Here is a 24,482-nt window from a genome sequence, read left to right as displayed (position 1 = left end):
CACCACCTCGGAGCGAGATACACCCAGAGCACCACTCTTCCTCGTATACAACTTTAAGAAGGAAAATAGAGGATGTCGACAACTTTCCTGACAAAAAACACAGTAAAAAATGATCCTAAAACAAAAAACATACATAAATACTAGTAGATAGCTTGGAAAGGTTATACCCCTTCCTATTTGAGTGGTAGCCCTCTTTCCTATTGTCAGCTGGCCCTAAGTCCAGGCCAGCTAAACCCCCAGTTGAATCGGTCCAGCTCAGCCAGGAAAGCAGCCAAGCATTATTTGGGTTAACTCTAATAGCAATTAGGATTATATAAATAAAATGAAGTGCATCAAGAGTTTTATACTTACGAGAATATTGTATAGAAAGTAAATTTTTTAAAAATGCAATTAGATTGATACTTTAATATGGATCTAAATGTTGGGCGGTAAAAAAGTCATCAATATCTAAATTAGTAAAAATGAGAATATCAAGTTAGTGTGTGACAAAACTACAGAAAAAAAATTAAGTAGTTAATATATTAGAAAAAAAGGCCTACAAGAAGGCTATTGAAAATAAGCTTTAGATGATTTGGGCATGTAAAACTATAGATATCATCGGAATAATACATAAAATTAGCATCAGAGCAACCAAAAGCTCATGATTACTAATAAAATGTCTCAAAGCAGGGTTGTGCAAACAAACGTCATAGCTAAATGACTTCAATTTTGATAACCTGTGTGATAGATTTATGAAATCCTAACAAATTTATTTCTATATTTTTCCTGAATTTTTTACCCTTGCCCATCATCTTTGAAGCCCATTGTATTACTTTTTAAATCTTTGAAGCTTCAATGATTGTTATCTCATAAGTATTTAAAGTCAAAAAGACAATTATCTCATCTATTTACGATCATCATCATCCACCTTGTGGAGTAAATAAATTCAGAATATAGATTATCTTATGAAAATAATAATACTTGAATCATAATCTTCCTTGATGTTAACCCACACAAATGAATGCATGAGCATTAATCAATAATCGAGAGCATCTCTTGAAGGTGCCGAGTGTAGTAGTTAACCTAAGGAAGTTTAGTCCCTTTAAGAGGTTAATCAACTAAGATTCTCAACTTGACTTAACTTTAATAATAAAACTTCTCATGGATAACTTACACAGATTTAGATAAAATTTATTGGTCCTACTTCACAGTATATATTTTCCCATCTTCTCATGTGAAATCTCATATGCGAGAAAAGTACCCAAGTATCACATCTTTTTTTCCTTCAACAATGAGAATTCATAGTGCCAACCACAAATAATTGAGATAAGACTGATGATGACTACATTTAATTCTTGTTGTATATAGATTACTATACAAGGAAACAAGCTTGATTCAGGTTTTTTTTATAACATCATTAAATAGGTGGAATTCTTGTCTTAAAGCACAATGTATTTACACTTCTACTTACAGTATTTACATATTCCATGTCCGAGTTTACACCTCCCATCATGCCCCAAGTTGTTGAGAATACTATTTTTTAGAACTGGGTGTGAATAGTGGAGAGATCAGTGGGTCTAGTTGTCGGGAAGAACAAATGCTATAACTAATTACATGATAAAAATGAAAATGAGCAAGAAAAAGTAGAAAAATGAATTAAAACAAACCTTCCTGTACTGGTATATTGCCTTTGTTTTTGCCAAGGAAGTGAATAATCAGGTTCAGTATGAGTACAATAAACCTAATGATAATACAACAATTTAGTATAAATAGTAAAAGTTCGTTCCAGCTTCAGTTACAACCCTAACAAACCATTTCTGCTTACAAAACAGCCAAAAAAATAAATAAAATCAGCCATCTGAAAATCCTTCAGATATTGCATGTATGTGAAACATAGAGGGCTATAAAAATATTACTAACTGATACAAAATGTAGGGTTATCATTCAGTAACAAACATTGAAGCATGGTTGTGACAACATGCGAGCATATTATCCACATTACATGCACTCATAATCAACCTGAATCTCTGCATATAAATTGGGTAAACATTGCATAGTTACCATCAAGTTGCCCAAAAAAAATACTCTCAGGCTGCAGACAGTGTGTTATCGTTACCATCAAATTGCCAAAAAAATTTTAAGGTAAATTTACATACATAATACACAATTCTTACTTATTTATATATTTAACACCTAAAGTTTGACATTTACACCTATATCACCTTGGAGTCATAAACCTATGTATGAAAATTTGTATTTCAATTTTAAAAGACAATGATGGTGGTTCTTTTTATATGATGCTAAAGATTTGAGTGGTATGCATGTAAATATGAATATTTAGGTGTTAGATATGCAAATACATAAGAATTGTGTGGCATGTATGTAAATGCCCTGAAATTAATCTAAGCAGCAGCGTACCTTCACAACAGCATTAAGAAAAGTGGAATCTTGAAAATCTCCTATGTCATTGACCTGATTAACCAAGTTGGTTCTTAGTAGGAATCTTTCAACATATATTTAGTTCTTTAGTAAAGTTAAAACTAAACTAGAATTACTCTAAACGTCATGAAGATATAAAATACAGATATTATTTGCAGCAGCAGGTGAGAATGTGGTTTGATTAAAAACATTCAACTATTATTTAATTATAACATAAATTCTCAACATATTCTCTTTTTAACAAGCACAGGAAAGTTATAGAATATATTTAGATCCTTCTGTAGAACCCTCGTTAAATTGATTCATAAATAGCATAAAGTTAGTGGCAGTATTTTGATGACTATGACGATGAGAAATAAAAGAACGCAATCAACACTTCCAAACCCATCTAGACAAATTTAAAAAAGAAATAGTTTCCAGCATTACAAAAGTGGTTAGAGAATTGCATTAATGAAATTGGTCCTAACATAATTTGATGGAGTATTTAGTATTCACATTTGATCATCTTCATGGTAAATTCATCAATATTTAACTTCAGTTTAGAATTTCACGCAGCATGACTTCATCCATATTCTATAACAGTAAAAAAATAACGCTGAGAAAACTTAACACAGACTGTTCAAGGTGAGAAAAAAAATATACATGATATTTTACAAACATTCCCTTCTCTTTTAGTTTCCCAAACACTAACATTCCAATTAAAACAAATTTTTGAGGAAGTTTTACTCAGGCCACTCCCTTAGTTTGGATATGCACGGTAACGAGCGAAAAGCACCCATAAGATGGGTAGCTAAAATTATTTTCATAGCATCACAAAAGAAGGGTAGAACAAACATAACATGAATAAAGTAGTGCAAAAGAATCTTTGAATAAAAGGTTTAACGAATAATATGCAAAATTCAACAAGAACAAACGGAGAATGATATATCGTAAAGCTGACATCAAGTAATTCGAATAAGACCGACAAAAATGAAAATGATGAATATGGTGTTTCATAAAAGATTAGCCATTAAATAATTCTTCACAAAATAGTAAGTATTAACTTTAACCCTTTCCAAGAATGAACATGGGGTTTCATTAAAAAAAAAATCAATCATTATGTAGTTTTTCACAAAATATTAAGCACCAAACCCTTTCATACTTGAATAACAAAGAGAAATCAGACATAGAATGGCGCATAATCATGGAAGCTCAAATGGATGGTTATTAAACCAACAAAGTAGGCATTCAACAATGTTAATCACTGTAACTCAATACTGTGAAACACATTAATGCTGGTCTGAAATATATCTTTATGCTGGCAAAATTAATGTAATTTTCAAAAAAATATGTTGAATGCCTTAAGAACTCTCGAATACAAGATTTCTAGCATAAATTTTCGTATTGGAAAAAATAAACATAAAAACAATTTTTTTTCTGGTCTGCGTTCATACAAAACTTAGGCATCATGAAAATAGCCTGTGAGCAAACATACAGAAACATCAGGAATATGTGCCAACAGCAAAAGCTAGCATAAAGTGGCAGATATAGATATCATTTTTTAAAGGTTAGATTAACTCCAATTCGAACTAAATAATATGCGATCGCATAGTGCAACCCTCACAACAGGTGCCACTCAGCTTCACGAAGATGAGCTCAGTGATGCAATATTCAAGAAAACTCAAAAATAACTACGGTTTTCAGAGCAAGCGCGACAAGCTGAGAAGGCGCATTGGTTTTAAAATAAACGATGGTAAAAATGAAAATAAAATCTCAACAAATAAGACGGAAACAGAACATACCTGTTGTTCCTTGAGATCGAAAATGAACCCCCTGTCCTTCTTTTGTAGTTCGTATGACCTGAAAGCAGCTGAGCTCGACTTCCCTGACTCCCCCCGACCACCATCAGGTGGAAGGTAAGTTCTCTTATCCTTTCCCGGATCAGGATACCTCTTTTGAGATAGAATCTCTACCTGCAATCAAAGAGTTCATAAATTCTAACTTAAAGGACAGAAGTAATGCAGCGACAAGTCTCGTATAATATGTTTCGATTACCGCTCCTATCCCCCGGCCAAAGGGGCGCCGGTAGAAAAAATGACGTCTAGAGTGGGGCCGATTGTCATAAAAGGAGAAGAAGGGGACCGCTGCTCGTGACAGGGAGGCATAGAGGTTCAGGGCAGGAGAGGAGCACGAAGGAGGGGCTAGAACTGCGGTCATGGTCACTATCACACAGATAAAGAAGAATGGAGAGAAGGAAGAGAACCCCAGGGCCTCCGAGGAAGAAAGTGGCAGCCGGATCTGTGTTGGGCAGCTCTCCTTATCCTTATTTTGCTCGGTGATATTGTTTGCATAAATAAAGCCAAAAAAAAACAAAAACAAAAAGAGGTTGAAAAAAATAATACAACAAAAAGAAGCACTCCATCTCATAATGAATTTCTTTTTTTTTTAGTATTTATTTAAATTTTATCCTCAAAATGAATCAAGTCTCTCATTGAAAATTAAATTATATTTAATATAATTAATACACATTGAGGAGATATCATATATGTGAATTAAACTTACAAAATAAACTTTGAGCCCATCTAAACTTTATTTTCAATAAACTCATAGTTAAATTTGTGTATATCTAGATGAAATGAATCTAATAAGTCGAAGTAGTCAAGTCTAACATCATTAATACACTTGTTGCGTGTCGAAAAATTCGTGACAGTAGAGTGATAAATTAATATCTTAGTGTCACATGAAATATTACACATGTAGATAATTGAATAGTAGTACGAGAAGGTATCAATATTTTTTAAGTAAAAAAACTCATAAAGAGAAAAAATCACTTGGACTAGACAAGTTAAAGTTATCCATTATATGTTTGTAATTACAAAGATGTATCATTTTCTCACGATTGAGATTGCAGGGTTATGATTTTATATTTGTTATAACACTTGTTATTATACAACGCATGTAAAACAATAGAAGTCTAGAAAAAATACATTAAATATTTTGTTAATTCTTCAATACGGAGTTATGTGTTATGGTCGTATTTCAAATATAAAGTCACGAATAGGGTGGCCAACGAAGGCGAGCAGCGCCAATCGATGAGTGGTGTTCTACAATGGTTGGTGGCAATAGAAGCCAAAAGTTGACGCCGAGTCTTCAATTCAGAACAATGTTGAAATTGAGAAGAAACAGAGTTTCAGTGTTATTCTTCTCTTCAATTCAAAAAAACACTCAATTTCAATTTTGACATTCTATGTTCATTAATGAATTTGAGATAGTAACGAGACCCTCCAAAAGATGCCACCAGAGAAAGTCCCAACAAATCTATGTGTACAAGTTACAATTTTCCTTCTTTTGGTGCTCAGCCACCTTTCAAGACATTGATCTTCTTCTGTTTCCTCATAATGCAACCCTCATGTATGCTAAGATCAATTAACTTCAGTTTTGATAGCTTGCTTCTGAACTGAAGTTCTTTCTACCCCTCTGACTCACGCGGCAAAGCCTACAATGCCACAAATCTGTTGTGCTCTTTGTAACAGTAATATCAACATTGTTAATTAAGCCAGTAGTTAAATATAGAGTACCAATTTTCTTACCCCGAGCCATTATCAGTGCCCCTTTTATGACCTTATAAGTGTTATCTAAGAACATTGCTAAATGACTACACTAAATGAGCTGCCCAATATAAATGAGGTTTTTCTTCAACTCAGGAGTGTGTCTGACCTTTTACAAGTCCATTTTTGCTTTTCTTATAAAGTGTTATCTCAATGTATCCCATCCTCAACACGTTTAAAGGTTCTCCATCAGCCGGATATACCCTCCCAAAGTCACATACAACATAATTCCACATTAACTCCTGCTTGAAAGATGTATGAAATGAAGCCCATGAATCTAGTATTTAGTCATCCACTGAACTATGAATTGCGAGCAATAATGTATCTTGTACTTCTTCAGTTAAAACATTAGCACTGACGTTCTTTGTCTTCTTGAGATTTTTGTAGTTCTTCTTCATGCGTCATGCTTTGTCAAAATTCCAACAAGTTTTTTGTTGATCATGCCTTGACTTTCTCTTGCCTCCGTGCTTTGATTTTGATCTTCCTTTTTTTGCGTTATTTTCTTGTGATCTCCCTCTATAATCAACATTCAGTGCTGAACTCAAACCAGAGATCTCGCCAGAATCCTTCATGTGCAGCTCCTTAGCCAAGACCAAATCACAAATATCATCATATTTCAGCTTATATTTACCAACAGAATTACTAACACCCATCCTTATGATTTTACAGCTATTTTGCAATAAAACCAACAATATCAGTGCACGTATCTCATCATTAAATTCAATTTTAATTGTCGATAATTGATCTGTGATAGTCTAAAAATCATTTAGATGTGCAACGGACATACAATCCGTCATCTTTAAGTTGAAAAACATTTTCATTATGTGTAACTTGTTATTCGCTGATGGCTTTTCATACATACCTGACAAAGCTATCATGAGATATGCAGTTGTCATTTCCTTGATGAAGTTGTGTGCTATGGATCTCGACAGAGTTAATCGAATAACCCCTGGAACTTGTTGATCTAACAATTCCATTCAGTCTCATCCATTTTTTCGGTTTCATTTCCAATAACGGAAGATGAAGTTTCTTCTCATAGAGATAGTCCTCTATCGACATCATTCTATAACCAAAATAAATGCCATTAAACTTCTCGATCCCTAATACTTTCACTTTGTCTCCAACCATCGTTTTTCTCAGACCTGAACCTTGGCTCTGATATCAATTATTGTGGAAAAATGACGAAAATAAAAAGAAAATGGAATGAGAAAATCGCAAAACAGTAACACATAAAGATTTATGTGGTTTGACAATTTGTCTATGTCCGCGGAGCTGCAGAGGATCTTATTGTTTGAAGAATTACACAGTCAAACACATTAACTACTGAAGAAGAAAACTCTCTCTCTTCCTCTCTCTCTACTCGTGAGCCACCGAAGAAGAACAGAGCAACAATATGCAATTTCTCTTCCTGTGAGCAACACGCTGAAGAAAACCAAGGGATGGTTGTTGTAGGCGATTCCTTCTTCCCGTAACTCTTCACCTTTGAGCCAACGTTGAAGAAGGACTATGAAGCACTGAAACCCCTTGTGATGCACTCCTTTGAAATCGCAAGTGATTTTATTCTCATTCGGGTCAAAAAGAAATTAAGGCTACTTGCCTTAATTCACAAAATCAGAAAAGGAAGGGGAGAGATCAATCAGTAAGGAGAGATTCAGACATACAACTAAAACTAGGAAAAAATAAATAATTTCAATTCATTACAAAGTTGCACGAAACTGCCAAATAGAAAATAGTGGATCGGGCTCCACAATACTCAACAAACTCGTGTTCAATTCATTCAGTAAATAAGTGAGTCATACAAGAACAATTACGTTGAGTTACATTTATTAAAGAACTTAACGAGAATGAACTTTTGCCAAATCGTGTTCTGTCCATTTTGGCTCAAATACTTTAAACAATAAAATGAATAATAATTAATAAAAACTTTTTATAATATTGATGCTTTATTTTAAAAATAATAAAATTTAAATTATTCTAGCTAAAATAAAGCTGAAAATGGGTCGCAAACAAACAAAATAATTCAAATTGAGTTGAACATAAATGGAACACAAGTAACTTGAAAAAAAAAAAGGACTTCTAAACAAGCTGAACACAAAAAACATTGAGCTCGTTCACACACTGCTTGTTTATATCTATAACTATTATAACAACCCCTCAACAAAATAAGTTTGAGATTCACTTAAATCATCAATACCTTACACAATCTTAAATCTTTTTAATTCTCATAAGAAACCTCAACTAAATTTTTTTTTTTTCCACAATACATCTCTTAACACCTCTTAAAGTAAACTTCAAAGTGGAGCCATGTCCTAAATGGCTAAATCTCCACTGAATTCCACAATCTTAATATATTACTTAAAACCGAATAACTTTAAAGCCTAATGTATCACTAATAATTGGTCAGCTTCCCCCCTTGCTCTCCTTGTCAAATAATCGTACAAATATCTGAAGGGTTATTCCCATGATGGATAAAATATTGCGTCCGGATTTCAGACACAAGTTACGTCCAGAGTTCGGTCGCTAGCTCCGTTCGAACAATGAACATAATACACTGGGGGTGATTTTTTTTTCTCATCTGCTCCGTCCGGTGTATCGCGTCTGCTGTCCGGACGTCATATTTTTTCCCCATGACGAGCAAAACTTATATACCTACTGCAACACTCTAATCAACCCTTGCAATACAAGATTAGATGGTCTTAACATTTTTACATTTATTTTGAAATATGTGAAATATTAATTCCTTATATGTTACAATCACCTTAAATCATATCCAAGACTCTTAAAATATGAATGACAACTTTTTAACAACTTGAATTTTCGAATCTTAGGCACATTATTATTCGGCTATCAATTTCTTATTATTTCTCAAAAATTTCTATCAAATGAGATTAATTTTTTTAGCTTGCTTTGCTAAGCATTTAAAAATAAAAAAAATATTATTTTAAAAAAATGATAATAATGATATTAATTTTTTTTTAAAAATATATTAAAAAGAAAGCACTAATATAGGCCATTTTAGCATATTAATTAGTCGAGAACTAAATTTTCCAACCAGAAAATTTTGAGTTGCATAATTATGATTAAATTATTGTAATCTTCTTAAAAAAAAACCTATAGACACGATACTAACCAAATTGCCTTAATATCATAATTCAGGCGATGTTTGGTAGCATAATTTAAGGAGAATTTAGTCATGAATTTATCATAAATGCAGCAAAACATTAAATAAATAAATAAATAAATAAAACACGACTTTCCGTTAAATCCAAAATTTTCATGATCCGTCATTTCTTCACAAATTAGATCTAGATACAGTAAATCCGATTGTGAGATAAATTTAAGAATTTCTTCTCGCTATCTCGCTATTCAGGTCATCTTATTGCTCTTGGAAGATTACACGATACCTCTTAATTCATATTTATTTAATGTTTTACGTATATCACTTTATATATACATATAAAAAAGATATATATCATCATTTAAAAGTTAAAATATAGATATTCATGAAATGATATAAAATATTTGGATGGTATCGAAGTTAAAATTAAAGTATGAGTTGGATATGTAAATACATGGAAGTTAGGGGTTATGTATGTAAATGCTCCAATTAATTTCGAAGAAAATTCCACCCTCTTCTACTTGAGTTGGTTAGGTAACCGAAAAAATATTATCTCAGGAGTACTGATGCATCAGTACTCCAATGATACGTGGCACCCCCTCATTGGAGTACTGATGCATCAATACTTTTGAGTTAATATTTTTTACAGGTAACCTGTAAGTTTTCAACCCCTCTTCCCTAAGCACCGCAATCTCTTGCTTTCCCCTCATCGGAACCCTAATCTTTCTCCTTGTACACTCTTTTTCCCACGAAATTCTTCTTTCTCGCCTCAGCCGAAAAGTTGTTTCAGAAAAAAAAAAACGTTTGGTATGGGGAACTCGGAGAAGCTGATGAACCAGATCATGGAACTCAAGTTCACGGCGAAAAGCCTTCAGCGGCAATCGCGCAAGTGCGAGAAAGAGGAAAAAGCGGAGAAGCTTAAGGTGAAAAAGGCGATCGAGAAGGGAAACATGGATGGTGCGAGAATCTACGCGGAGAACTCAATCCGCAAGCGCAGCGAGCAGATGAATTACCTTCGACTAGCCTCCCGCCTCGACGCCGTCGTCGCGCGCCTCGAAACCCAGGCGAAGATGCAGGTCATTGGAAAGTCCATGGGTTCCATCGTTAAGTCCCTCGATTCAGCCCTCGCCACTGGCAATCTTCAGAAGATGTCGGAGACAATGGATCAGTTTGAGCGCCAGTTCGTCAACATGGAGGTTCAGGCTGAGTTCATGGAGGGTGCCATGGCTGGATCTACCAGCCTTTCTACTCCTGAGACCGAGGTCAACAGTCTTATGCAGCAGGTTGCTGATGATTACGGCCTCGAGGTGTCGGTTGGCCTACCCCAAGCCGCTGCGCATGCCATTTCCTCCAACAAGGAGAAGGAGAAGGTTGATGAGGACGATCTCTCCAGGCGCCTTGCAGAGCTTAAGTCCAGGGGTTAGATGAAGATTATGAATTTGCTATGTTTTCTTTAAGGTTTATACCATACTGGCTTGCTTGTTAACCTTTCGAGATGATAGCTATTCGCTTTTTATTGTCTCCTTATGTGCATAACCAGGCGTCGCCTATTATACCTGAATTTTTACTTTATTATTTTGTGATTTCGATGGAAAGAAGTCTGTTTAATGATTTGGCATTGTATAATTATGAAATTTGGACAGAAAAAATATCTCTCCTTGGAAAACTTTGTTTGCTTTACGTTAGTGCAGCTGCGGCTTGGCTTGAATTTCTCTCCTTTAAGTTGCTTAACCTGCCTTGGGTCATGTGTTACATACTGGTAATTTATGCATAATGAATATGCTTGTATGTTTCTTTTTTTTTTATTATCAATGAATGTAGTTGTATATACAAATTTCACAAAACTTTTTATTTTTGTCTTCTATTTGTTTATTTATTTACTCTTGCATTAATTTTTTTGCTTCTCTTTTTATGCATGGGTAGCTTTAAATAAGATTCTATATTGGTTTTAATTATATTGACTTGATCTGTTAGGGTTTCCCCATGGCGACTTCATTATTTTCTCCTTATGTTGGGCTTGACCATCATCTTTAGTGTTTCTTTCATGCCATCAACTCATATCGGCTTTCTTTTGATAAGCTTTTTGTGTTGAGTCACTTGGTGTTACTTCATGTCCTATATATTGAATCCATCAAATCCTCTCGCTAACTTCTGTCCCAACTTTCTTTTGCCAAGCCTCATAAATATATTCCTATTTTTCTTAGCTTTCTAAGATGTTTTTCAACGAGTTTCCTATCAATCTACTATGCAAATTTGATATAAATTGTCATAGTGGCCATGTTAATGAGCATTTGGAGGATTGGTTGTGTGGCTTTCGAGGTAGATAGCAGACTACTGATGTGGAGTCACATGAGTTTAAGGTCCGTTTGGGATAGCTTGCTGGCAGCTTTGCTTTTCAGACCGCTACCACAGTTCTATTTGGCTATACTTCAATCGAGCTTTGAAATTGAATGTGATCCCTTTGATCATTTAAAAAGCGATGAATTTTTTTTTTGCAATCAATTGTAGAGTTGCACCTTCCTGCTTCTGTGATCTTCTCATTTCAATAAATTGTTGACTTTATTTTGATTTGGATCAGTATAAATACTTCATTTGCACTCGGGTGGATTACTTCACTTAGAATATGAAGATACATACTAAAAAGCGCAAGGCCTCGAAGGAATATGTTGAGAGAATGTTTGATGATATTGAACATGAGAAAGAGCTAGGAAAACTCATTGGACTCTTAAAAGGATATCCTTTTGGCTTATTGGGTTGCAAATTACTTGTTGAGAAAATTAGGATATTCACATATGCTATTGTACTTTAGTAGTTCGTGGACTAATTCCATACTTTAAGCTTAGCCGATAAATATTATCGTGATGCCTGATTGATCTAGAATCAATGAAACCAAAATATTATTGTATTGCCATATTATGATATTAAATTGATTCAGAATAATGATGTGATATACTATGGAATCACTAAGAAATTATGTAACCTTTGCTTTCATGAAATTGCGACTTCTCCTTGTATTTATGCTGCTTATCTTTGTTTTTCTTTGAATTCAACCAATAACAGTAAATAGAATCATTGTTAGACACAAAAGCGAAGATCAAACAATAATTGTATTGTCTTGGTTTCTCGTTGGAGATTGGAGTTAGCGACAATAATGACATTATTGTTGAAATTCTTCTCTGGTTGATCCTAGTGAGTAAAAGACAAGGATTGACCAGGCTTTGCTTTGTCTTGGGTTAGAGTTGAGAGGTTCTGGAGGTGAGTGGAAGAGGAATGTGAAGAAAGACTAATGCTAATTGAATGGGAATGTTCAATTTGATTTCATTGATCTTAAAGGCTAGTTACGTGAGTGACAGGGTTCTTTTGATTTCCTACTCCTTGATTTGCCAGCCTTTTCTTCTAGGATTTTTTTTTTGTTGTTTGGATTGATTTTGGAGTTAGCTTTCACTTATCCATAATCTCCTTGAATAGTGACTGCAAGTCTTACTTGAATTAACTGATTTTTTCTGCTAAGTTTGATTTTTTTAAAACATGAATAAACCCCAAAGTTTGAAATTGCTGATACGGGTGAAAATCAGGCATGGATTTTTTTATATTTTTTGACCATCTGGCATGTGTTGATGTCCTATGTTGATATCATTGGTTTCTTGCTTATTTTGAGCTTATCTGGAATCTGTTAACGTTAATTTGAAATGGCCAAGGCTCAATTTGCTGATTTGAGTGAAATCATTCTTGAATTTTTTATTTTTGACCATCCAGCATGAGTTAATATCCTCCTTAATATCATTGGTCCCTTGATTATTTTAAGCTCATATGGAGTTTCTTGATATTGATTTGACATGGCTGTTCCACCTATTTTTTTCCAAATTCAATTTAGTCTCAATTGGATTGACTTTGAGTTTTGAGAATCCATTGGATCGGTGATGAAGGATATAGTGTGTACATTGTGATGAAATGTACAAAATGAAGTGCATGCATGATCCCTGAAAATGTAGATCAAGCACCAAGTTTTTTTTTTAATAGATATTTTAAAGCACATTAAGCTGTCAAGCTTGTGTATTTCTTTTCTGTATTCCTACATTGAGTTAAAAATATCACTTGAATCTCATTTTGTATTGTTAGAAAATCTTTTGTACTTATCTAAAGTATTTTATAGGGTTGGTCAATTAGTTTACCCCAACTTTTTTGGCTGAGCTTGATCAGTTGAATTTTGCAAGGAAACTTGATGTTTTACTGGGCCATATTAAGCTAAAATCACTTTGAACTCTTAGAAACGATTTTATCCTTTCCGAGTTCTCATTTCTTATTGGAAACTCTCCTATTCCTTTTTAGGGGTCGTTCACATTGGAGTTTTTCCAATCATTCATTATGAACTTGATCAATTAGACTTTGCCAACTTATTTGGTTATGTAATATTTTGAAACTTGATTATTGGAAACCACGTTAACTCTAAACTTGTTAATCAACTTCACACATGCTTGACATACCCCTCCTGGAGCTTGCCTAAGGTTGTTGCGACTGAGGTTGTTAGTTAGGTTCAATAAATTTTGATTTATTCACTTGAGACCTACCCATTTCTGTTGGTCCAACTGAGCTTGAACTGTTGGACTTGATGATTGTGAATGGACTGGCTGAAAACCTGCGGGATTTTGAGTTTTTTTTTTGATTAATTATCATTTCTTTCCTATTATAGTTGTTATAAGTTATAAGACAACCATGAGGAAATCCTTTGTTTGCAGTGAACAACTACGTTGTTATCTGAAAATGATATACAAGGTTTTTGGGGCATTCTTATGGGACCTTCTTACTGAAAATCCATGGTTAGCACCCAAGCTGAAAATTACTTTCATCATTTGAACAGTCCACATATTACATAGGAAATTATCTCATACGTGCCTTGGGTATAAAATAAAGCCTCTTAGGTACTCTACACTATCTTATGCTTGGCAAAATCAACGACAGAGCATACAACAATCCATTTGGATTGTTCTCATTGATGCCCCTTTTTTGGTTACATAAGCTGAAATCCTTTCATGGTTGGGTGCAAAATAAGAACAAGTTCACTTTCATAATTACATCCTTGCACAATATTTCATCTTTGGAAAATTTTTTGGTTGTCATATTGCTACGTGTAGCGTGAATATTCAATTTTATTCTCTTCTTCATATCAAGACATCCCCTTCTTTATAATGACCACCATGTTTATAAATGAAAGAGCCCTAATAACTACTAGAAATATTCTCATTATGCAAAATTTTCATTGATTATCTAATTTTGGAATCCTCTTACCCAGCCATTATCATTACTGTTGGAATATAAATTTAGTTCACAGGACCACTTTTGAGAGGATTGCTAATGAAGAATGCAAAGTTTGCCTCTTTTGACACCCATTAAGATTTGTGAATCTTTGTTATAGCTCACAAAAACTGTAAACTTAAATAGAACATTTACAAAAGTTTAAATGCAATTCTTGCAATTGATTATAGTACAAATCAAAATATGAAAGTTTGACGACACGCAAATATTTTTTATTTTGGATGACTAAATTTTAAGGTTCTAATCAATTCTCCCTTAGTTGTTGATGTTGATATTTTCCAAGCTCCGCCAAATAAATCCGTTATACACACCTGAACGTCTCTTCTTCCTTCTGATTCGATATCTTTGATATGTATCATCAGTGTTTATCGGTAGTAGGCTTGTAATTATTATAATTAATTGTTAGTTGTTGACAAACACTCTTTTGTATGAATAAGATATAGTTTATAAAATATTTTGCAAATAATTACATTTATGCTATGAATGATTCATTTGAACCTATAAGCTTCTAGGTCGATATTCATTGATTAGACTGAACTCATGTCTGTTGATTTACGACCGAATGAGTTATATCCATGTTTAACCATATTTAGTGTTAAATAATAATTTAGTGTATGATATCCAATTAGACATTGCAGCAAATATCATAAAATTTGATTTGCTACTTTTTATTTTATATATTTATTTGTGGATGATAAGCAATGGAAAAGAAAAGTTGCATGCCCATTTTTTCCAATATACTTTTCTGAAGTTAACTTGCAAATCTGACCGAAACAATCACTTCTGAAAACACATATCTGAGTATTTCATCAAAGAATAATCAACTAAGGCATCTATTTGGTATTGCAAAAAAATAAAGTGGGCCATTTTACATAGGGAAATTTACATATCACACAATTATTATGTATTTGAATAATCCAGTCTTTTTTCTTACCATTATTGTTGTAATCTTTTGAGTTAGCCCCCTTATATATTTGAGGCTACTCCAATTCTTAGGATTCCTGTTGATTTTTAAAAGTAATTGGGTCTATTTGCTCAAATATATTATCAGACAATGGAAGTTTATTTCTCCAATTTAAATAAAAAGTTTATGCATTAATAATGCTCTAAAATTTATGTAGTCTAACTTGCCGTGTGATTTGCTTAAAAAGGGAGAGTAAAATGAATACCATTTATTTAAAATTTAGTTTATATGAAATATTTTAGTGTTTTTGATTGGGTGCAAAGTAAATGCAGGGGATTATTTTTTTTAATGTTGATTTTTGAGTCTTTTAAAAAATGATGCAAGCAAGTCTTAGTTTTTGTAAATAGCAATGTTTGAAGTGCTGGGTATGTAATTGCTTCAAAGAAAATTGTTTGAAAGAAGGCCTCCTCATCTTCTATGTTCCTCTCTCCTCTCTCCCTCCCGCGGGTTTCTCTCTTATCACCTATCACATTATCCATCCAGACCTTCCTATCCATTTTTTTAAGCACACTCTACCCAGTGATGTTCATAGATCAATTCTATTGTGCTTGAAGGAAACGGGAGAGAAAATTCTCTTATTCCTTCTTTAAATTACAACTCCTCTAATTATAGAGAGAGTAAACTCTAGATCAAATATAATTCCTGCAATTACAACTTATCAAAGATATAACAAACACCTAAGGAAAGAAATACAAACATAATACTAGAGAAATAAGTGAAAATAAATCTAAATAGAAAACACATAATTCCCCGATCACCCTCAACCTAGATCATAGATGTTGTAGAGACCCGTCTTGGTGCTCAATTCCGTGAAGCTGCTTGGAGGTAGATATTTTGTGAAAATATGGGTATTTTGTGAAAATATCGGTAACTTGCCGATAAGTTGGAATGTAGATTAAGCGAATAACGTCTCCATCGACCTTCTCAGAGATAAAATATATCAATCTTAATGTGCTTGGTCAGGTCATGCTGTACAAGATTCTTTGCAATATTAATAATAACTTGGATGTCACAAAACATCTTTATGGAATTAATTGTGGATTATCTTAGTTCTTTTATTACCCTTTGAATTCACATTCCTTCACAAATTTTTAAAGCAAGTGCCCAGTACTCAGATTCTGCACTGTTTCTAGAGACCACTGCTTGCTTATTGTTCTTCCATGTGACATGATTTCCTCATAAATAGGAACAATACCCAATAGTGGATTTTCTGTCTGTGAGTTATCCTGTCCATCTAGCATTACTGTAAACCTCTACATCCATGTTGTTAGATTCCTTAAACAATAATCCTCTGTCAGGGGTCTTCTTAAGAAATCTTAATATTTTGTACACTATTTCCAAATGTTTTTCATTTGGACTATTCATGTGCTGACTTACTATGGCGACAGAGTCAGGGGCGACAGGTCTAATGTTTGAACTCTCCAATTTCTGTCATCTACATTTTTCCACTTATTTCTTTTCTCTCCCGTATTGTAATTTTTTGTTTAAATTTGTATGAGTCTCAACAGGTTTGCACGATAGCATTCATGTTTCTTTTAATAAATCTAAGATGTACTATCATGGGGATATTCTAATACTTATCTTGGACCTGGCCATTTTCTTGCCCATAAAGTATCTCATTGCTCCTAGATCATTGATTTCAGTTTATTAGCGAGCGCCTCCTTAATCTTTCCAATTTTTTAGTCATTATCACCTATCAACAACATAAACAATGACTATAGCTTTCTTATCTCCATATATATGTTTTATGAACAATGTATGATCTGCTTAATATTGGATGTACCCATTAGACTTCATAGCATTGCCAAACTTATAAAACCAAGGCCTTGGCGATTGTTTGAGATCATAAAATTACTTTTTTAGTTTAAAAATCTGAGATTTATTTGAGTAATCTTCTAGCCTTGGGGAATTTCCATATACACTTATTATTCCATGTTTCCATTCAAAAATGCACTCTGGATATCAAGTCGATGCAGGTCCCATTCTTTATTAACTGCTAAGGAGAGAATAACTTTTACAATGTTTAATTTGCATATTAGAATAGAGGTCTCTTGATAGTTTATCTCATAAGACTGAGTGAAACCTTTGGCCACCAACCTAGCATTGATTCTCTCAATGCTCGCATCTACTCTGTACTTAACATTGAACACCCATTTGCATCCGACTAGTCTTTTATTTGGAGGAAGCTTTGTAAGGGTTCTCGTGTCATTTTAACTTAAGCATTTGAATCTCTTCTTCAACTGCTTTTTTTATTCTTGACTTTGAAGTGCTTCATGAATCGACTTGGGTATCTGCACACTGTCAAGATTAGATATAAAATTTTTATTAGTTTATGATAACTTCTCATAGGCAACATACTTCTGGGCTTGATAGGATATGTCGTGCAACTTTCTCTGTCTTCTCCGTTGGATTCAACTTCCCTTGAACCTCAAAGGTGGGTGAATTCAACTTTAGTTGTGGACAATCTTGTAGACTTTATCCTTTTCATTGGATTTCTTTCTTCTTGTAGTATACAAAAGAGGCTCTTTATTTTTAATCTCCGGTTAGATGTTCTCAACCAGAGCATCTTAGGAAACATGATGACTAGAGGGAATGAGAATAGTTGGTGATCACTCCAGGTTAGTGTGTGTGTTTAGAGATGATTTCCGAGTCCGATTCACCTGGATTTGTCCTTTGAGTATCTAATTTAAGATAATAGGATTGGTTATCAAAGAAGGAAAAATCCACGAAGTTATAGTATTTTTTTGTAATGGGAGAATAACACATGTACCCCTTTTTGTTAGAAGCATAACCTAAGAAGAAACATTTGATGGATTTTGGGTAAGTTTTGTGTGTTTTGTTTGGTGAATGTGAACAAAATAAACACAACCAAATATTTTTAAAGGAAGATTAAATTAGAATGCTTTGACAGGAGGGTATTTTTCTTCATAATATTGAGAGGGGCTTTGAATCCAAGAACCATAGTTAGCACTCTATTAATGAGGTAGGTTACAATGAGCACGACATCTCTCAAAAAATATTTTTGGACATTGTGACAGAGCATTTCATACCTATTTACCTAAAAAAGATGCATGTTCTTCCTCTTAGCTATCCCATTTTGTTGAGGAGTTTCAACATAGGAACTCACATGGATGGTATAGTTCTTTGCAAGTTAGGATCCAATGATAAAGTATTCCTTCGCAATATCAATTTTGAGAATTTGAATTTTAGATTGGAATTGAGTGAAAATCATGTTATGGAAGGACAGGAAAATTTGTGCAGTTTCAATTTTTTCCCTCTTAAGGAATATCCAATTAGTTATAGTGTGGTCATCAATAAACGAGACAAATCATCTAATGCATTAATGTTCTCCAAGTGTCACTATGGATGATAGAGAAGGGTTGTGAGGGTTTGTATTGAGACAAATGATGAACATGAAGAGTATGTTTAGCCCAATTAACAGGTTTCACACTGATAAAAATCAGATTTTTTTATTAATGAAAATATGAATATGCAATTTTACAACATAGCAAAAAATTGGATGACCCAAATAACGATGCCATAACAAAACTCGACTCACAACAAAATGATGAACAACAGACTCGAGAACATGAGCAAAATATGGTGAAGAATATAGTCATGTATTGAAAGAATAACTTTTTTTGAGTAGATATGGATCTTGATGCAATTCAACTTTGTCCATCACTTTCCCCAAATTCACCACCTTAAATTCATGAGAGTTAGGTGAAATTTAGCAATACAGTTCATGTCATGAGTAATCGTGCTAATTGAAAGCAAGTTGCAAACAAAAGAGATCTGATTATCTTTGGAGACTTTCTTTTCTCTTTTCCCAACAATCCAAAAATGAGATATATCCATAAGTAACCAATATGAAGTTGGCGAACAAACTTTTGGTAATTGGTGAGAGCTTGAATATCTCCAGTATGTGATTAGAAGCACCTGAATTTAGTTATTCAATGTTGAAATCTCCCATTGTTAGCGAGATTGAAGGACACTATACCTTGATGTATCATTAAGCTGGTAGGTTCTTCTGTTGTGCTCGAAATAAGTTTCTTCAACACCTTCAATTGTTCATGTTTTCATTCCTTTCTTCTTTTATTTTTAAAGGACTCGTCAGTTTGTCTATCGTCATATACTTCCATTTTTTCTGATCAAGACTCTCTTTCGGATCATTTGAATGATCAAGAGGAGAGGAATTGGAAAAATAAGACATACAACAAAGGCAGACAAACAAGAGAAAGAACGTTGAGAGCCAACATGTGATAAACATTGCAAGGATAAGCCAAATATGACTGCCTAAACAAGATCAGGTGGAAACACCTTAGACTAAATTTCACGAAAGAATACTTATGTAGACCACCCACAATTAGAGATTTATGTGTTTTTGTTTTTTATGGTGTCCAGAGTGCTCTCAAGGGGACCTATCCGACTTGGTTAATTACATCTTGGGGTTTGTTCAATAATACTCTTGATCCAGGGAGCTTTGCTTATATTTAAAGTGACAACTAGTACGTGGCTATCAAAGGGCGGTTATTTTGAATGAGAATGCTTCGATGCTTTCAAAGCTCCCGCTAAGTCATGAGGCGAAGAGTGAGTCATGGGTAGCAGGCTCATCTACATATGGAGCTTACGAAATAACCAAGTCATCCTGACGTAGAATCCCAATATGTTAAAGCCCATACGAGCTATAAGGACGGATAACAAATTGTTGTATCCCAAACGAACGACAACTCATCAGCAAATAGACCGTTGAGATGATATTAACGAAGGTAAAAGAACCGATAGGGCTCAATAGGGGTAGTTAAAGGAAGGAATGAGTAATCTCTAGGAGGTAGAGACAGCCGAGTCTGGATAGCATAGACCCGTCATCCCAAGCCACTAGGACCCTAAGTCTACATGACCGTAAAGGTAGTTAACCCAACACGTCCAGAGATCCCCAATCAACAATCCGTGAATTGTGTCATCCATGGGGAACTTGGTAGCCCTAAGATCAAAGTAGTGAAACTCTATCTTATGACTTTCAGGTGGAGCTCTAAGAGGTGAGACTTATACTCGTTGAAGTAGCAAGGATGCCGCTAGGAAGAGGAGAAAAGAATGTTCATCTACAAAACTAGAAACGCTCCCGATGAAAGAACTTACACTTTGTCTGGGTCGGAGAGTCTTCTAATGATCTAAGCGCACCAGACAACCATCTAGGTAGAAATCTATGCTGGGCCACTTGGGTTGAAGAAGCTTGGGGGCTTCTTGTCGGGACATGCAAATGATGTAGTTGTCTAGAGCGGTCCTTAGATATTGTGGATGTCTTATTAATTATGATTTGGGTGCGTCATGCTATGCAACATGTTTAAAATTTGGCACGAAGACAATGCCGAAAAATAAAAGCACGTTTTTTAAAGTCCTTAATCTTTTAATCCTAAATTTTAATTTATATTAAATTTTATTAAAATTTTTGTAGAAAACTTTGCAATTTTAAGATCCCAGGAGCCTAAGTTGTAATTTTTGCATCATTCCAAATAAACAAGAAATAAATAAGAAAAATAATCTAAGCATGCAAACATGCAAGAAAAGCAAGAAAAACAAGTCAAATATTAAACTATAAAAGGTTAGTGCCTCTGGGTCGGTAACATATTACAGAAAAGAAAAAAACGGTCATGCACTGCATAAGTGCACATTCGGTCCTAATTCTATACGTAAATGAAATTTAGAATTAAGGTACGAGTAAACAGCTCATGATCCCCGTCACATAGTTTCGCTCGTCTGACGCCTTGAAATCTGTGCTCGTATCTTATTTCTAATACACTCTTCCGAGGACTCTAAAAAATATATCAAAAAAGATAAAAAAGGACTCAACATGCACGAGAGTGATGTCAACACGAAAGCCAAACAAGCGTGCAACATGTTTGGGTCATGCCTGACGAGGGAGCTAAGTAGCGCATGCAAAAAAGAGTTTGTAATAATCATTACGTTGCTCGCCCTTTTTATTGTACATTTGTGTACATATACATGACATGTCCCCCTATAGTAGATCGCCCTAATATACTATTATGCTATCAATCACAGGCATGCATAAGCACACCAAAAAACACAAAAGTGATGCATGACTAGAGCACACAAGCTGACAAATAACAATAGTCAATGGCGTTGAAAATATTACCTAGTACTATGGTCTTAGCCTAACACACCATCTAACAAGAAATGTTCTAATAAGCATCTAAGTGCTCAGGGTAAGTCTCCGAGTATGTATGATTTTGATGAGGTCGTCACACCAGACCCGTCCTAAAGATTCAAAAAATCTATAGGGTGTCACCTAGATTGGATTTTGAAAACACTTAGCCTTGTATATGACTCTGACGAGGTCACCACACTGGCTCCGTCCTAAAGATCTAAAGAATCTAAAGGGTGTCACCTAGAATGCATTTTGGAAACACTTGGCCTTACATATGACCTAGCTTGTCACATGCATAATTTTAAAATAATGGTGAATGTAATAAGTAGAAAAAAAAAATTTAGTTTTAAAATAAGGGTTAAATTTATTAGATCCTTAACACAGTGATACTCAAGTCAATCCCAATGCGATAACTCGCACTGCTCATCGGGATTGACCCGATAAGCAATGTTTGTTATGACATAGCGACCAACACGAGGTTACTCGCCTATCGAGCCTAGCTTGCTATCCATACACGAATGCAATTGCAAATGCAAACAATCATTTGATAGAAGTTGTGATGAGTGTGTCCTGGGGGCAGTGACTCAGAAAGGTGGGTTTACTGTAGAGGCAATGACACAAAGGGTAGGCGTATCGTGGAGGCAGTGACCCGAAGAACTGCTGTACCATAGAGGAAGTGTCTTGGAAGGAATGGGTGTGCCGCTAAGGCAACGTCTCGAAGATGGGTGTGTCACGGAGCAACGACCCGAAGATGGGTGTGTCATGGAAGCAGCAGTTCAGAAGGGTGGACGTTCCATGGAGACAACGACCCAAAGAAATAGGAGTGCCATGTAGGCATTGATTCGAAAAGGGTGGGTGTGCCGTGGAGGCAGCGACCCAAGGATGGGTGTTATGCAGACAGTGACACGAAAGTGTGAGCATGCCATGAAGGCAGTCGAATGAAAATGAGTGTATCATGGAAGCAGTGATCCAAGGGTTGAGTATGCACAAGATGCAGTAACTCGGAAGCGAGCATGTCGTAGAGGCAATGACCCAAATGAATCAGTGTGCCATGGAAGTAGTGACCCATGAATATGAGTGTGCACAAGGTGCAGTAACTCCAAGAGAAATCTTATGGCAATCCAATGTGGTGCCATGGGAAGGAATGAGGTAATTCTCTTCGGAGAGAATTACACACCAAGGGGACTTGAAACGCAAGTTGTCCTTGACACAGACACATGGATGTCTGAGGCGGGTGTGCAAGAACAGTGACCCAAGGACATGCAAGATGACATGCAAAGCAAACATGTGATAGTGCACAAGTGTTAAGTGCAAACATTAATTATGTGCGGCACCGTGACATGGAGATGACATGGAGCAAACATATGAAGTAGCGTGTCCATAGGAAGCCCAAGTACTCGATATAGGCATATGAGGACATATGCCCACAAGTGCACAATAAGGGTGTAAGTGGTGAATATGCTACTACAAACCATTTAAAACAAATACTATGCAAGTGAAATTGGTTGTTCGTCCTTCTGAATCGACTGGGGTGGTCAACTTAGGGCAACATAATCAACAGGCTCAAACGTGCTAAGGCGATCGACTTAACCAAAGTGATTGGGCGATCGAGGGCGGCCGGTCAGACCAAGGTGGTCCGTTGACCGGACCAGGGCAATCGGTCAGACCAAAGTGCAAGGCTGACCGTGCCGGGGCAGTCGATCGAGCCAATGTGCTATGCCAACCGGGTTGGGGTGGCCGGTCGAGGCAATGTGCTAGTGCGAAATGCTTCATGTAAGACATATCGTAACACAATACATCATGCAATACATATGATCACAACCGATAGCGAGCCACACTCATCCAACGATCTCACATGGGCTTCCGGCGCTAGAGGAGAGTAGAGATGATCAACCTACAACACGCAAATCATAAAAGGGTAATTAAATAATTAAAGTCCTACAACTTCAACTAATTACTTTAAGAAAGAGATTAAGGAAAGAATCGAACAGAGAGAAACCTGAGTTTCCTGAGAGATTATAAGGGACGTGAGGAGGAAGAAGAAGAAGAATACATGAGTAGAGTTTCTTGGCATAGCAAACTTTTTTTTTTAGGGATTTAGAGGTGATGGGATGAAGATGATGAAGGGCTGAGGCTTCTTTTCCTTTTATAATGAAGAAATGTGAATTGAATTTTTTGGATTTTTGAACTGAAAAGTTCCTTTGTTCTTTTCTGGCAGTCACTGTGGTGTTTAGGAGCTATGTGGGGTACTGTTTCAGCTTAAATTGTCAATAAAAATAATATTTTTTTAATATAAAAATAGCTCAAATCATTGATCTTTTTTTTCTATTAAATATAGTCATATAGTTTTCTCAATAAATGTTTTTACAAAAAATGTGACTATAAAAATAAATTGTTAAAATTACAAAAAAGTTTTAAAGATATTTTAGCTTACATTATAAAGTTAAATAATGTGATTAATATAATAATCTTTCAGATTGACAAAAATGAGGCATAGCTTAAAATGATTACATGAGAGAAAATTAAAATAATCTTTAGCATAGTTTTTAATAATATATTGCAATAATTTTTAAAATTATGAATAATGTATGGATTAGTGAGCTCAAAAACTATGTCATTTCTTTTAAGATGTTTCTCTCTACCCTTTCCACAAATATACATAAACACGTATTGAGATTATTGAAGGAAGTTACGACCATTGAGTTTATGATTTGTGATAAAGATAGAGAATTCCGAGGCAAGTTGGACAAACTTCATGATCTTTGAGTCGGAACTAGCCTCCTAGGTAGTGCCAGACATCTTCATTTTGTAAGATTCGTACTTTGTCATTAAACCTCTACACGTTTCAGGGTGGAGAATTGACTAGTTGTTGCTCGTCTGAGGGATGGTTTGCAAGATATATTGCAAGTGCAGGTA

At 34.9% G+C, this 24,482-nt stretch overlaps 2 protein-coding genes across 4 annotated transcripts in view; one reads left to right on the top strand and one right to left on the bottom strand.

The window, feature by feature from the left end:
• The window catches only part of LOC110029082 (protease Do-like 2, chloroplastic), a 115,718-nt gene extending 110,993 nt beyond the window's left edge, over positions 1–4,725 (bottom strand). For 2 of the 3 annotated variants that reach the window (XM_020731205.1, XM_020731207.1), the window contains exons 1-4: positions 4,453–4,725; positions 4,200–4,370; positions 2,398–2,451; positions 1,647–1,720 (exon numbers count right to left, since the gene is read on the bottom strand). In XM_020731205.1, the coding sequence (XP_020586864.1) occupies positions 1,647–1,720; positions 2,398–2,451; positions 4,200–4,370; positions 4,453–4,614 (461 nt within the window). In that variant the 5' untranslated portion in view covers positions 4,615–4,725. The remainder of the gene's footprint in view (positions 1–1,646; positions 1,721–2,397; positions 2,452–4,199; positions 4,371–4,452) is intronic. The other variant, XM_020731206.1, reaches the window with a different exon arrangement.
• A 5,053-nt stretch (positions 4,726–9,778) lies between these two features.
• Positions 9,779–10,734, top strand: LOC110029058 (ESCRT-related protein CHMP1-like). The gene has a single exon (XM_020731170.1). It carries the CDS (start codon positions 9,933–9,935, stop codon positions 10,545–10,547), a length of 615 nt encoding a protein of 204 aa, XP_020586829.1. The 5' UTR covers positions 9,779–9,932; the 3' UTR covers positions 10,548–10,734.
• Positions 10,735–24,482: the final 13,748 nt, after the last annotated feature.

This window comes from Phalaenopsis equestris, unplaced genomic scaffold, assembly GCF_001263595.1.
Source record: "Phalaenopsis equestris unplaced genomic scaffold, ASM126359v1 Scaffold000545, whole genome shotgun sequence".
NCBI lineage: Eukaryota > Viridiplantae > Streptophyta > Magnoliopsida > Asparagales > Orchidaceae > Phalaenopsis > Phalaenopsis equestris.
The sequence above is the reverse complement of the archived record's forward strand: the minus strand, read 5'-3'. Positions and strand labels throughout refer to the sequence as shown.

Excerpts from the sequence above, each read along its gene's own strand:
- LOC110029058 (XM_020731170.1), top strand. The coding sequence starts at position 9,933 with ATGGGGAACTCGGAGAAGCTGATGAACCAGATCATGGAACTCAAGTTC.